Raw genomic sequence first — 15,514 nt, 5'->3', positions numbered from 1 at the left:
CAACAATGAATGAATGGAATTCCAAAATCTCTGTTAGATGTTCATTGAAATGAAAAATAAACAACCTAAATTAAAAAAAAAAAAAAAGATCTCAGTCACAAGAACAAATACTGCATAATATCACTGTTATAAAACAAGACTGGCATGGAGGTTGGGGGGAAATTAAGAAAAGGGGATATATAATATACACTGCATTGAAACAGATGTAGAAAACAACTACAACTTAAAAGGAATAAATGTAAAAGTTTAAAAGGAATATATGATTAGGTATCATTTGCATGACAACAGAACAAGAGGTGTATAACAAAGTGGACTAGGGGACAGGGAAGAGGGAGGAAAAGGTGCAACAATGAAAAAAATTTTTTAAAGAGCAAAGTAAACAGGGTTGGGGGGTAGCGGAAAATGTGCAACAATGAATGAATGGAAATCCAAGTTCTTGGTAACTTTTGTTAAAAATCTTAATAAAAAATTTAAAAATACCTCTTCCCCCCAAAACCAGAAAACACTCTTATGCAGTTCATTCTCAGCTATGCACTTTTTATGATTTTTCACTTTTACTAATTAAAAGAGTTCTTCCAGATCACCAAAATAGCTGTAAATAGAAGTTTTCTCATCAATAAGAATGTCCACAAAATACTATACCTGAAGGTAGAACAGTCTGGGAAGGCATCGTGCTGATCACAGGTTCCAGGGGACTAGGCTGATATATTGCATCTACAGGATTAATAGTACTCTGAGATAAAACAAAATACAGAACAATTGTTTTTAATGTAATAAATACATTTCCTGTGCTGACACTCTCAAACAGATGAAATGCCTGCATTTCTGTCAGTAAATTCCTGAGAACAGTTACACAGATACAATTTAAAGAGGAAATGAAAACACATTTTTAATACAGAATTCTAGGAGTCTCTTAGAGTTGTCACATAAAAGCACTGTCATAAAAGAAAGTCAAGTCAAGTGGGGAAAATATTGTGAAAAGGAGTTTTTAAATGGTGTGGGGATATTTCATTCTCTCAATTCAATCTACTGTTTCTTGGAACTCTTAAATTATCACAAGTACTTTTCTCTAATAAACATAAAGAAATTATTTTTTTCCTTGCTTTGGTGTTAAAAAACACTACTATGACTAGTCACTGTAACTCTGTACGTACTAAGACTTTTCTAGTCTATGAATACATTTACAAAATACCTACTTTAGGGGAGGAGTTTTTGGATTTAGCTGGCTTGCTAGTGGTCTGAGTTCTTATTCTTTATATTTTTCTTTTTCTACAGCATGCCAGAATAAGCCATCTATTCTTGATTTTCAATTAAAATAAAAAATCCTACTTTTAAGCTACTAAAGGCAAAGAGATATATTTGCCAATTAGCAGTGGTTTTCTGTTGAAAATTTTAGAAGCAAGAGGAAATAATATACCTAAAATCATATTTACAATTTCAGGAAAACAAAAGTCTAGGTTTCTCTGACTCAAAAGCAAAAAAATTATTTTAGTGGCCAAATAAATTTTAAAATAACAGCTTATAACCTACTGGGGTTTTTTTTTGATGGGGAGAAGAAGTAAGGGAACAGGATTTTAATGCAAGGGATCTGCCAGAGTGGATTCAGATCCACCAATTACAAGACTTTAAACTGGACCAAACCTAAGAAACAAAATGTAATAGTCCTTTAACTTTCTGTGATGTTAAAAATGAAAACTTCATGTAAGTTATCAGATAGAGTTTATGGTATAAAATGTATTATTTAATTATAAGTTATATAGTTATCTACCTCATGAACAAACAGAAAAAAAAATCTACAAAAACCTACAGGTGCCTAAGAAGGGAAACAAAGGCAATAATTATTAATCTCACATAATGCCCAAGTTAAAAATAAACAAAACAAAATTAATGGAACTTGGCTCTGGAGTCACTCTTTTTAATATTCACCTTTCAGCCAAATATTCGGCAGGCTTATTAGAGGCAGTATTATCTGTAAGTAATGTATTCCTTAAGAACCAACTATATGAGATCAAATAGTCAATATCTACCCAAAAGCAAGATGAGACAGGAGGGAAAGGGAAGTTAGTTTCAAAAGAAACGCAACAAGTAGAATAGAAATAATGAGAATGCTGATACATTGTGAAAATTCCAAGTAAATGTCATGGTACAATTTCTGTAAAAACGGTTAATGGGAACCTATCTTACTGTGTAAATTTTCACTTAAAACCACAGTAATTTTTGTATATAAAAGTATATGAATATTCTAAAATCATTAACCTAAAATCCTTAAATCAAGTGCTCTGAATATTAATATTCTGATTATTGTCACCCAATTGTCTATCTACCACAAATATTACAATTGAAAAAGAAGAAACACCAGAAGAGAATCCTGAAAACAATGAGTAATGGTAATAATAAAGTTTAGTAAAGAAGGTAAGGTTTTGAAGCACTGAAGAAAATTTTTAAAAATTACTTAGAATTCTAATTCCTTAGTATTTTTACTCTGCAAATGGGCTTGGCACATTCCTTATTAAAGGCCTCAGTTTCCCAAGCCATAAAATGAAAGATAATAAGGGAGAGCCAGAGGTGTAGTCCGTAAGGAATTGTGCTGCTAATATAAAGGCCAAGCATCTCTGGCAGTCTGACTCCACCAGTGACTCTAAGAGACAAAGATGGGACATCTCCTTCCACGTGATTTATAGTCTCAGAAACCCAGTACAGTGTCAGCTCAATGGTAGTGAGGTTTATGTGTAAAAGGGCTTTCTAGTTCTAAAAGCACACTGTTTTTGTCTTCAATATTTTTAGATCAAACACAAGGCTATAGTAATTAAACAAGTATCTCACAAAGTTCTAGAGGTATTCTTAAGAATTTTTTTTTTTTGTTTTTATATAGTGTTTGTCTCTAAAGGACTCTACATGCTTTACAAAGACAAAATTCCAGATACTTTGATCCATAGAATGAAAATGTAATTTTTACTTATATCTAAATTATGGTAGACTAGTGGGTAAGGAGCTACACAGCCAAACAAAGAACACGGGTGATTCAAACTCATCAGCTGTGCAGGAGACAGATGGGAATTCTCCTCCTGTTTTATTTACAGCCTCTGAAAACCTGTTTAAGGGTCAGCAGTGGGTCAGTTCCGACTTGAAGGCAAAAACAAACAAATCTACAGGTACACACACACAGAAAATTAAACTACTGAAGACAAGACATAAAGTAGCTTTAGAATAAGATATTAGAATGCCATTTATTTTGAACAATCTCTTTTTGTTTTGTAGATAAAATGTTCTAAGGTTAGCCTTGTCTAACAAAGAAAATACTTTTAGTGATAAGCACATGCATGGTAAACCCAAAGGCAAGTGGTTCGTATCCACTAGCTGCTCATTGGGAGAAAGATGGGCCATCTCCTCTCATGCCATTTACAACCACTGCAAAGGCAATGGTTGTTTTCAATTTAAGAACAATGAACAGCATTATTAGAGCATGTCTTTGGTCACTTAACTTCAGGCTGAAATATGTCAAATTACATTCATCTTTTAAAAGACAGACTGCCAACAAAGAGCCAATAACCCTCAATCTTAATCTGCTGTGGTAACTGCAATGAAATGCATTCAATGTATAACTTTATTACATGTAAATATATATGCGTCCATGTATGCACAGCTAATATTAACTACTACGTACTATGTTCTATATTACAAACTAGAGAGGTAAAACTAATCTTTCTTTTCTAAATGAAGAGAATAAGACTCAACAAGGTTATACAGCTTACTGCATCTGAGCAGTCTGGCCATAGGGTCTCTATCATGAACAGTTCCTTTTTCACAAAAAAAAAACAAAAACAAAAACAAAAACACAACAACCAACCAACCAACCCCCCAAAAAACCCCCAAAAATCCAACCCAACACAATAAAACCAACTCTTTCGGGGTGGGGGTGGGGAGAAACACCTGCTTTTGTCCATGATCAAATAATACAATTTTTTTCTACAAATTTGTATTTTCTATAATTAGCAACTTGTTACATGCTTTCAAACTCTGTATACTTTATAAAATGCTATTTTATAAAACAAGATCAAAAGTAACTAATTTTGCTTAAAAGGATAAAAATAATTACCAATATTGTTCTTAAGAGTCCTTGAAAACTATACCACACTATCAAACACATGTGATCTTTTCTTATGATGTTTACAATCTTCCATGATGCTTCAAGAGGACATATTATACTTATATAACTACTGTATCACCACAGAATAAAGAAATGAAAATGCCAATATACTTAATACAAACTTTAAAATGTATCTCTTATTACTGTTGTCTTATGAGTAATATAAACTGGATACTGAACTTGATTTTTCATTTTAAAATACATATAAAGCAATTATTATGCTCATCCATTAAATATTTCTGTAGACTTAGATGATGAATTTCCAAATCTCAACAAAGTTGGCATTAGGCTCAGGGGGAAAAGAAGCTGCCTCTTGCTTTAGAAACCAGTCTGAACACAGTATTTACTTAGTTACCATAAAAATAGGGTGGCTACCACTACAAACTTCAAATGCTACATTTCAAGTTGTAAATGGTAATAAAGAATAATAATAATAATAATAATAAAGTTTTCTTCATTTCAGTGAAAGTTGATGATAAGGTAAACGGGAAATGCCAAAGGGCAAAGAAAAAGAAATTAAGAAAATGGCTGTTAATAAGAGAATTCATGTAATTTGTTTCAACAAATGCAGGGTATATCACTATAATGATAACTAACACAGAACAGAGAATCTAAAAAGAAAGCTAAAGATATAACAGAAACTTATAAATGTATTTAACTAGATTAAGATACATATCCATAATGGACCCTTCCCCAACTCTGTTTTCATTTGAGAAAAAAGTTTAACAAGAAATGAAGCACTGTGAGTTATGCCTTATTTAGTCATAAGCAGAATTATCATACCATGATTAACCTTCAAGTTAATACATGCAAAGTGATTAAAATTTTCAGATTGTCATATCCCTTCCAAATCACTGAAAAATGGACTTTAGGAGTTCAAAGAAAATTGCAAGAGTCAATAACAAAAGCAGTGCGCAAAGGTGAAAAGAGGAGTATGCTTTGAAAAATAAGTAGAAACTCAGGCCTCTCCTGACATGAACTGGTTATAAAGCTCTGCAGATGTAAAGAGAAACAAAAAGATTAGATTAAACTTACTATCATTCCATCTGCGTGCTTCTCCGCATTAGTCTGGTCCTTAAGGAAAAATGTTGGAAATATTAACTTTATTCTTTCATTATTATTCCTTATTACAAAAGTTTATTTTACTCATCTGACTAGTAAAAAAAAATTTAGAACACTATTTTTCTATTTCCACAAGGATTTTAATGTTATGTGACCATTCCTAACCTAATACTATCTATCACACCAGCCATGTATCAATGACAATCAACAGAATGGCAAGTACCAAGCTTTACAGGCATTTAATTATGTTCACTGTCAGAATACACTATTGAACTGTAGTCAAATGGATGCCAATGACTAAAAGGGACATAGTAATTGAAGAATAAAGACTTGAGTCTCTGAATTAATATTTATAATCAATATGTCAACTCTTATTATAAAGGTACAACCTATAGGAATTGAAAATACATAAAATTTCAAATGTTCTGACTGCAGGAAACAAAATTACACTAATATTTTTCCAAACAAGTGTTCTGGTTTTCGTTCTAGTAAACATTGTAACTATTCTGATAAAATGATGAAGCACTGACTGGCTAATACTACCTAACAAGTATTTTACATCTATCAAATTCATCTCTTCTATCAACAACTTCATAAAGTTAGTACCATTAATTATTATCTTCACAGGAAAGACAAATCAATCACTACAAATGCATACACATTCCTGTAAAACAAACAAAGAGCCTATTTCTTCTCTCCTGAGATTCTTTAGTCTTTCACCTCCCCATTATCCTAAGGGGTGTAGAGGCATACGTGCCACCCAGGGCCCAGCAATATAATTAAGAGTACAAAATAAAGGTAGGAAACAGAACCTACCAGCATGCTATAGTAAACAGTTGCAAGTTATGTTCCATCTATAAACTCTGTTTAACTACCAAACTTACTGAGAAATCTAAGTATCAGAGTTTATAAAAAGTAATTTATTATTAATTTATTTTTCTGATTTTAATGAGTATTATTCATTTCTTTCGCTCTTTAAAAATATATTCATTTCTCAAAGTGCAGAAAGAGTTAACATGAGAGGCCCAAGACATTTATACTCAGACTTGCTTGCAAAGTTGGCAACTGGCTAGCATCTGCACCTCTCCAGAAAACTGGATTTGGAGATGGCTCTCCCAATTTGTGCCTAAATTATGACTCATTATGACTTATGCAGAGCACTTGCTTTTCTTCTGGAAATATGTGCTCTGTAGAGGGTACCAACTTGACAAAGCTCCAGCAAAAACCTCAGGCACTAAGTCTCTAAGGAGTTTCTCTCACAGACAACATTTCATACATATTATCACAAGATATAACCTAATTAAGCACATCTTGTGGCTCTGCAGGGAGAGAAGTACCTGTAAGACACCTAGATTTACACTTATGGTGCAGTGGCTTTTTTCTCTGCTGTTTTTACTTTGTAGTCTTCTACTGCCATGTATCAAAACCATGCATACAAATAGCTGCTGTGTTGTGTAGTCTTTCCTTAGAATCAAATGTGCAGGAGGTCATGAGGCCTATCAATACAGTAGATAGCCAAAAGAAGAGTGTATCTTTAAAAAAATCTAGATAATTTATGTTGGGTTTCTCCCCTCTGAAAAATTAAATTTTAGAACATTAAAATTTCAGTGTTCTAGAGAACAAGATTATTTTAAATAATACAGAAGAAATAAAAAAAGTTTATTAAGAAAATGAAATTTTACTTTTGCTTTCTAAACAGAAATTGATTTTCCACATAATTTCTTAGAAAGAGTTACATACCTATATACAGAAAACACCAACAACTCAGCAAAAATATTATTGGATCTAAGTGACTGATTCAGCAAAAATAAACACACAGAAACGGGTTGGGCTCGGGTCAAGATGGTGGGCCAATCCACTGTTGCAGTACCAGGTTGGTGGCTGGATAGTATTAAAAAATGGTATTACAATGCTGCAGGACTCAATAAACTCAGTTACTGGGAGATGATACAGTATATGAGGATGAGCGTGTAAAAGAAGCCAAAAGAAGCCATAAGAAGGCTTCCTGAGCACCTTTATAATGAAATGATGTTTCACATAAAAAGAACCCTGGACCTGACCATGAGGCAACAGATCTTGCCTAAAGAATAGTGGACAAAATATAAGGGGGACAAATTCGACCTTGAACCATATCTCAAAGAGGTTATTTGAGAAAGAAGAGTAGGCAAAGATACAATCATGTAATTGAAATCTGTGGATGCAGCTGTCCTCAAAATATTTTTATGATGTTGGGTAAGAACAAGAACAACAACAAAAGAGTTGGGATTCCTCTACAGTAACAAAGAAAATCCTGAAAATGAAATAAGAGGGGGTGAAGGAGTGCTGGGAAACTGTTTTACAACAGTCACTCAAAAGAGGAAGTATAGGGAGCTCTGACGGCCTAGTGGCAAGAAACTGCACTGCAATCCCAGAGGTAAAGCAGTTCGAATGCATCAGATGCTCTGCTGGAAAAGGAGGGGCATCTCCTTCTGTGCCAGTCAGATCTGGTTTGAACACACACACACACACACACACACAATTTAAAAAAGGAAGTATTTAGGAATAAACCTAACCAGAGAGGCAAAGACCTAAAAATAGTAAAACGTTATTATGAGAAACCCCAAAATCTACATAAATGAACAAGATGTTGTGCCCAAGCACTGGCAGATTGGTTTCCACAAACAGTGTGAATAATGGCAATACTACCCTAAACAATCTATAGTGCAATATCAATACAGATTCATTTCTCATTCGTCAATGAGATGGAAAAAGTAATTACCAACTTTATACAGAACTAAAGAGACTCCAGATGAGCAAAGCAATATGGAAGAAGAAAAATAAAGTGGGAGGCCATACAATTGCTGACAGTTAAATAAAAATAACTTGGTACTTGTACAGCGACAGAGACATAGACCAACAGGATAGAACTGAGAATTCAGAAATAAATCTATCCACCAATGGACAGCTGATCTTTGACAGTGATGAGATCCAATAAGTAAGGAAAAGGCAATTTCTTTAACAAATGGTAATGATTAAACTGGCTGTTTTCAGAAAATGGAAACAAGATCCCTATCTCACACCATATTAAAAAAAACCTCTCACTCTAGACTGAGAAAGGCCTAGGCATAAAATCTAAAATGGTAAAGATCATTAACATGTTGCCACACACTTTTAAATTGAGACCAGGCTTAGAAACACATTTTTTTTGCCGCCATTAGCGGCACCGTGTTAAACAAAAAACTGAAGTAAATTTAGAAGTGCTAATCTATGGCATAAATAGACTATCAAAAATAACAGGGGGGAAAAAAACCCAAAACCTCAATAAGTAGAGGGAAAACTAAGCAATTGAGGCCTCTTAAAAATGAAATCCTTATCAACACTGGTCACTTTAGTCAGTAGTGAGTTGACTGTTCAAAGGTTATTACATTCCTCCAGGGTTCAAATTCAAAGGTTATTAGATTCCTCCAGGGTTCAAATTCACCAGCCACTCTAAGGGAAAAAGACGACAGTCTTCTCCAATAGCAATTTATAGCTTTATTATAGCCATAGGAACTCAACAGAGGGTCATTTGATGGCAGGTACTTTTTCCAGAGCTTTGGTGGGTAGTCTGTAGGAAGTTATGCTGCTAACCCAAAGGCTGCACCTATCTGTTGGTTTAAATCTAAGCAGCTCTTGAGAGAAAAAGATGAGCAATCTCCTTTTGATTTCCAGCCTCAGAAAACCTGCTGGAGAGTCAGCTAGGCTGTGGTTCTAACGCGATGCCAATATATGAGTTTTTGAGGGGTTTTTTTTGTGTGTCAAAAAAATACTCTCCACACTCAGGTTTCAGCCTGGAACTTATCCGTCTTTGGTCCTTTACCAAGGATTTTTCCAGTGCTGAAGCTTGACGGTACAAAAACAACAACAACTAATTTTTGGGAAGCCTTGCACTAGGCAAGGACAAAAGAAAAAAGAAAATACTCTCCAAAAGAGTGAAAAAAGAACTTACAGACTAGGGGGGGAAAAAATCTGACAATGACATATCCAACAAGCGGCTAACTTTTAAAATTTAAAGAAAACTCCAATCTGTCAACAAGCAAACTGCTGTGTTACTGTATTTACTGATAAGTAATGGAGAAATGAGACCAGGTCACAGATATGTTATTAATTTTCCTCTCTCTTTTTTTTTAAAAAAAAAGAAGACATTTACTCCTGGAACACGATCATCATTTTATAAGAAATGCCATGCAGCTTGCAAAGAAGAACTATCTGTAGAGGAAGCTTAGGTCCTCAGCTCAACTTCAGCCATCTTGAAACTGGGATCCTCCATCATTACTGAACATGATGATCAAAGATTACATAAAAGAAAAAAAAAAAAAGATTACATAAAAGAATTCTAATCACAAAGGGAATACAGAACTTCAAATTTTCATGGGCCATAGACTTTCTGGTACCATGAAGGATAGATGAATGTCTGAAATTACCGCCCTGAGATAATTTTTAAACATTAAAAAACAAAATATTACCTGAAATATTTTTAAAATTGAACAAGAGTATAACTTAACTAGCTAAAAGAAAAGTTGGCCTTGAGCATTATGCTTATTTAAGAATTATCTACATGAGATGCAAACTGAAAACAATAACTCAAAAGATTAGGTAAAAATTTTAGGCTAGTGAATGTCATGCTAGTGAAAGTGAAAAACTAAGAACAGGGTAAGAATGATTCTCTACATAAAGGGCTAAGCTGATGTACTTTCGTTGTGTATATTCTGAACAACAGCAACAAAATAAAGCAGCAAAATGGGATCCTCTCACCTGTCAAGTCACCAATCTGATGCTGCAGAGTGTACGGATAAGACATTCTGTTGTTAGGTGGCTCTGAGGGGGGCCTGTCTAAATCACACATTTGTGAATAAAATAAATGGGTATTGCTGTTTTAAGCCACTCATTTTTGGTGTGCTCTCTTTAAGCGTCATCAAATTACTGATACAGTACACTGCATTATCTCAGAAAACTACAGCTTATAATATGAAATGAGTTATCCATTATCAGACTTTTATCCCCTTCAAAATGTTCCTATTCAGTAGTTCAGGCTGTCTACAAGTTATTTAGACTCTGGGTTTAATACATGTTTTACTGTTGTAGTTTGTTTTTAAGACAAGGTCAAATCCAGATGAGGTCACAGGCTATTAAATGTCATCATTATCATCTCATCATGAACTTTAATAACTATGTTGTATTACACTAATTTTTTTGTTTCATTTTTTTCCCCCAATAAATGACAAGATGCTTTTTAATTAAGGTGAGCTAATGCTAAATCTCAAGTACAATACAGATTTAACAAAATTCAGTATGAACAAAATTAATGAAATAAAGTAAGGATCTAACGCTTTAGTCTACTTAAATTATAAGTATATATTTGGTGTAAGTCCTTCATGTCTTAATACAATGGCTATTCTCTGACAATACCAGCATAGATAAGATCAGGAAATAGGATGGAGAACAAAACAAAAAACTGAGAAGTCCATAACTGGACTGGGATTTTTAAAAACCATGCCACCTTCAAAATACATTCCCTATACTCTAATAAAATGTTATTCATTACACATCTATTTTTCTAATCATATGAGAAAAATGAAGAAAAATCTCTCATTCACATCTCATGCCTTCAAAAGGGGCTGAATCAGGTTGGAGGGAAAAAAACCCGATGCTTACCTCATGCCATATAAAAATTTAAAGTGGATCACAGACTTATGTGTAAGAGCTAAAATTATGAAACTCGTAAGAAAACAAAGAAGTAAATTTTTGTGATTTTCTCAGTTATATCACCAAACACGTAAGTAATGAAAAATGCTGGTAAGTGGACTTCACCAAAATTAACAACTCTGGGTTCCAAAGAACACCATCAGAAAGCAAAAAAAAAAAAAGGTAAGTCGCAGATATGAAGAAAAAATTCTGAATCATGCATTTGATAAACAGCTTGTATCCAGAATATGAGAAAACTATTATTGCTTCATAAAATTTTTTAAATGGGCAAATGGGTATTTCTCAAAAAAGATTAAGCAAAACAGTGAACAAACAGATACAGATAAAGATACTCAACATATTAGTCTTTAAGGAAATGCAAGTTTAAAAAAATCACAATGAAAGATCACTTCATACCACTAGAAATTACTAAAGTCAACATGACATTTAACCACAAGTGGTGGGGTAAAAAGGGACAAATTAGAACTTTCATAGTTGTGAATGGTATTACAAAATGCAGCAGCAGTCACCTAGGAAAACAGTGGCAGCTCTCAAAAAGTTAAAAACAAAGTTACTATAAACTCTAACCCCAAAGTATACATACAGAAGAGAAATGAAACCTGTTCACAGTAGCATCCTTTCTAATAGCCAAAAAACCAAATCAAATCAAATGTTCATCAACTGATGAATGGATAATGAAGTATGTACACACATACACCAAAAGATGATTCAGGAATGAAGTTCTAGTACATGATACAATATGAATGACTCTTGAAAACACTGTAAGCAAAGGCAAACAAACCCGTGGCAAAAGACTACATATTGTATGAGTAATGGATATGAACAGAAAAATCTAGACACAGTCAATTAGTGGTTGTCAGAGCTTGAAAAAGAGACAGCTTAATGAGTACAGGATTTATTTACAGAATTTTTTAAAATGTTTGATGGGAAACTGATGAAAACAAAGTCTTTCTAGAAATTTTATTGTTGGGAAAATTTTTTTGAGTCTGCATCTATTTTTAAAAGTATCTCTTCATAGTCCTTAGAAGGTTATGAAGATCTGTGCTGCCCAATTCAGTTACTATTAATCATATGTAACTGTACTATGCTACTAGGTTACAAACTTTTTGATGCTTGTACTTGACCTTTAAAGTGCCGTAAATTTGCCCTTGATTTGAAATAAATGAATCACTATTTGCAAGCAAGTCTTTCCTTGCACTAAAAAAAAAAAAATCCAAACTCTATCTAATTTTAACTTCGATTGGGTTTCCAAGGCTGTACAACAGGTTGCTTATTTTCTGTTGGTATATCAGCAGCACAGTACAAGCTGTAAGACCAAGACTCATTTCTTGCACTAAAGGAAATAAAAATAAGAACCACAGGCACCTGTTTGAAATTAACTACACATCTGGCCTAAAGATTTGATGTAAATACTTAGAAATAGATTTCATTATAAATTTAGATTGTTGTTGACAGCTGTCGAGTCGAGCACGACACATAACCACCCCATGAAACAAAAGCCTGAAACCTTTCTAATAACTATCATCGTTTCTCCAGGTTCATAGAGTTTCGAGAGGCATGTAGTTTAGGAAGTGGATGCCACTATCACTCTAAAATTTAGATTACCTTACTAAACATATTTAAGATGTGGCTACTTATAAGTCTAAAATAAATACATAGTTTTGATGACTCTGTACGTGTGTGAAATATCTCATTAATACATTTGTATTGGTGATGTGAAATGATTAGTATTTTGGGTTGTGTTATTGTTTGGTGCCTCGATCTTGTTCTGACCTATAGCACCCCCATGCACCGCTGAATGAAAGCCTACCCCACCCTGCATTTTAGGTATCCTAAGTTATATATATCAAGGAGCACTGGTGGCACTAGTGGCAAGAAACTGCACTGCAATCCCGATGGCATGCAGTTAGAATTTACCAGCTGTTCTGCAAGAGGATGGGCAATCCCCTACCATGTGATTAACTGCCTCTAAAACCCATTGCAGGGAGGGTCAGTATGGGTTGGTTCCAACTTGATGATACACAACAACAAAAACAAGACTAAAAACAAGTGGGGTTAATTTCAAAATAACGGGTTTTTTCTTAATTTTACTCATTTTTTTTTAAAGTGGTTATTAGAAAATTTTCAATTATATTGTTGTTCTCATTCTATAGAACATCACTGAGACTCAGATATTCCAGTAAATAATTAACAAATTTAAGGTCTCAATTTCCTTTTAACTAATTATTTGACTAACTGGTATTTGTACCTACCTTATGTAAAGTAGATCAAGGACTGTGCTGCTAACAAAGGTTAGCATTTCAATGGAGAAAGATTGACAGCCTTGCAAATCATATGGGCCAGTTCTACCCTCACTGAATTATACACTTAAAATGTCAATTTTTACTTTACATAGATATGATCATAAAGTTTTAACTTGTACCAACTCTAAGTCCTAAAGGTGCTTAGTGAGGTGAGAGCTGCGCTGCTGACCCAAAGGCTGTACTTCTTGAGTGGTGGGCATCCACCAATGTGGAGAGAAGGACCATTTCCCTCATGAGATTTACAGCCTGGAAGATCAGACAAGTTATCAATGTTCAGGTCACACCCAAAACTAATTAAACCAGAAATGTCTGAAGCTAGCAATTAAAGGAAATGTATAGAACAGCTCCCAATTTAATGGTTGTCATGAGGGGTGGAGACAGGTGCTCTCTTGGTACAGTCCATAGGGAGTTATGCTGCTAAGCTAAAAGCTGTGCTTTTCTGGCAGTTCCAAGGCTTTAGTGGCTCTTGGGAGGAGGGATGGAATCTCCTCATGCACAGAGTTTTAGAACTCCAGCTTAGGAACCCCAAACAGAGGGTCAGCGCTGAGTAAATTCCTACTCAACAGCAGTAAAGGAGGGAAGGATGGGAAAGTGGAGCTCTGGCGGTACAGTCCATAGGGGGCACCTCTCTAGCAGTTCAAATCCACCAGCTGATGAGTAGGAGAATTCAGAGACTTGGAAACATGGAAAAATGGAGGAGTAGAGATGAGTTGGTTCAAACTTGCCAGGAATAAAAGAGTGAGAAATGGAGATAGGGACCTGGAGGGTACTGATAAAAGCATACAGATCTGTTGTTTATAGGGTCATTATGAATGCTTGATAGCACCTAACAACAACATTTTAATTATAATGAAATCCTCAGAAGGAAGGAGTTGCAGATCCTAGGGTCTTGGAAGATGGACTATCTCCTCCTGTGTGCTGTGCAATCTCTGAAAACTTGTTGGAGGCTAATTTGTGAGTTAGTTCCTACTCAATGGCCCAAAACAACAAAGGGGGCTTTGGCATCTAAGTCAACTGGCAAGACTTAATCCACAAAGATAATGTTCTACTTAAGTGAGTCTTAAAAGCTTATGAACAACTACCTAAGGTGTAACTATTGGTCTCTGTCAAGAACAAAGAAGGAAGGAGGAAAATCAAGATGTACAGAAACAACTGGTCCAAAGGATCACTAAAATATCAACTCCCATGGCCCTGAGATGGTGGCTGGCTAACACTACTGACCATTCTAAAGGGGGTCACAGTATATGGAAAGAGTAGGAAGAAAATATGGAACAAATGACAAAAAAAAATTGTCCAGGTTTAATGAAAGTGGCAGACTCCCCAAGACTATAATCCCTAGTAACAACTCACTCCTACTGGCTTAACCCACAGCCAGATATTAGAAAAGTCTTCAATGTAAACACTATTATTAAAAAAATAGAACTAATAATGGAAGGCACTTACTCCTTAGACTATCTAAGAACAAAAAGGTAGCATTTCTGCAGCGATAAAGACCAGAAAACAAAAGAATAAAAAAAGAACTATTAATAAAAACAAGAATTACAGGGAAAGGAAGTGGGGAAAAGAAATTACATCATGGTTAGGATTAACATTATAAAACAACTGAGGATGAATGGTTGAACAGAAAACAAATTAGGTCTGTCAATTTTCACTCACATCACTCAAATAAAAAAAGTTCTAACAACATTGTTCTAAGAACCTAATGCTGTTGACGAGCAAACCAAAAGTGGTATCAAGTCAGCTCTCCAAGGGAGCTCTGGCAGCCTAACGGCAAAGAAGCTGCACTACAATCCCGAAGGCATGTGGTTCAAATCCACCAAATGCTCTGCTGGAAAAGGAGGGGCAATCTCCTGTGTCAGTTGGATCTGATTTAATGGTACACAATAAGAAAAGTAAATAATTAAAAAAAAAAAAGTCAGACACCAAGGTCAAAGGGAGAACAAAGGATTCAAGAAATAGCAACATGTCAACAAAAGGAGATAACAGCCCCAACTACCACTGGAGTGCCCCTCCCTTCCCTCCCTAAAGACCCTTACTATAAAACCCTGCTCTAATTAATCTTGTTGTTGTTGCTGTTATGTGCCTTCCAGTCCTTTGTGACTCAGAGCGACCCTATGCACAACAGCCCTGAACCCTGCTCTGTGCTGCACCTACAGCACTGCCTCTGACACACCCATCCAGATTACCCCAGTCACAGAATCAATCCATCTCATAGAGGGTCTTCCCCTCCTGCTCTGTCCCTCCACCCTCCCAAGCATGATGTCCCTCTCCAAGGACC

At 34.9% G+C, this 15,514-nt stretch overlaps 1 protein-coding gene and 1 pseudogene across 4 annotated transcripts in view; one reads left to right on the top strand and one right to left on the bottom strand.

Moving 5' to 3' along the window:
- OSBPL9 (oxysterol binding protein-like 9) overlaps positions 1–15,514 on the bottom strand; it is a 256,973-nt gene that overhangs the window by 40,428 nt on the left and 201,031 nt on the right. For 2 of the 4 annotated variants that reach the window (XM_006879669.1, XM_006879670.1), the window contains 2 exons: positions 5,183–5,221; positions 643–733 (listed from right to left, as the gene is read on the bottom strand). In XM_006879669.1, the coding sequence (XP_006879731.1) occupies positions 643–733; positions 5,183–5,221 (130 nt within the window). The remainder of the gene's footprint in view (positions 1–642; positions 734–5,182; positions 5,222–15,514) is intronic. The other 2 variants (XM_006879671.1, XM_006879668.1) reach the window with 1 other exon arrangement.
- LOC102850065 lies at positions 7,052–7,393 on the top strand (annotated as a pseudogene).

Source organism: Elephantulus edwardii, unplaced genomic scaffold, assembly GCF_000299155.1.
Source record: "Elephantulus edwardii isolate Elephantulus edwardi_28Jun2011 unplaced genomic scaffold, EleEdw1.0 scaffold00005, whole genome shotgun sequence".
Taxonomy (NCBI): Eukaryota; Metazoa; Chordata; class Mammalia; order Macroscelidea; family Macroscelididae; genus Elephantulus; species Elephantulus edwardii.
Note: the sequence above shows the minus strand (reverse complement) of the source record. Positions and strands in the feature narration are given on the sequence as shown.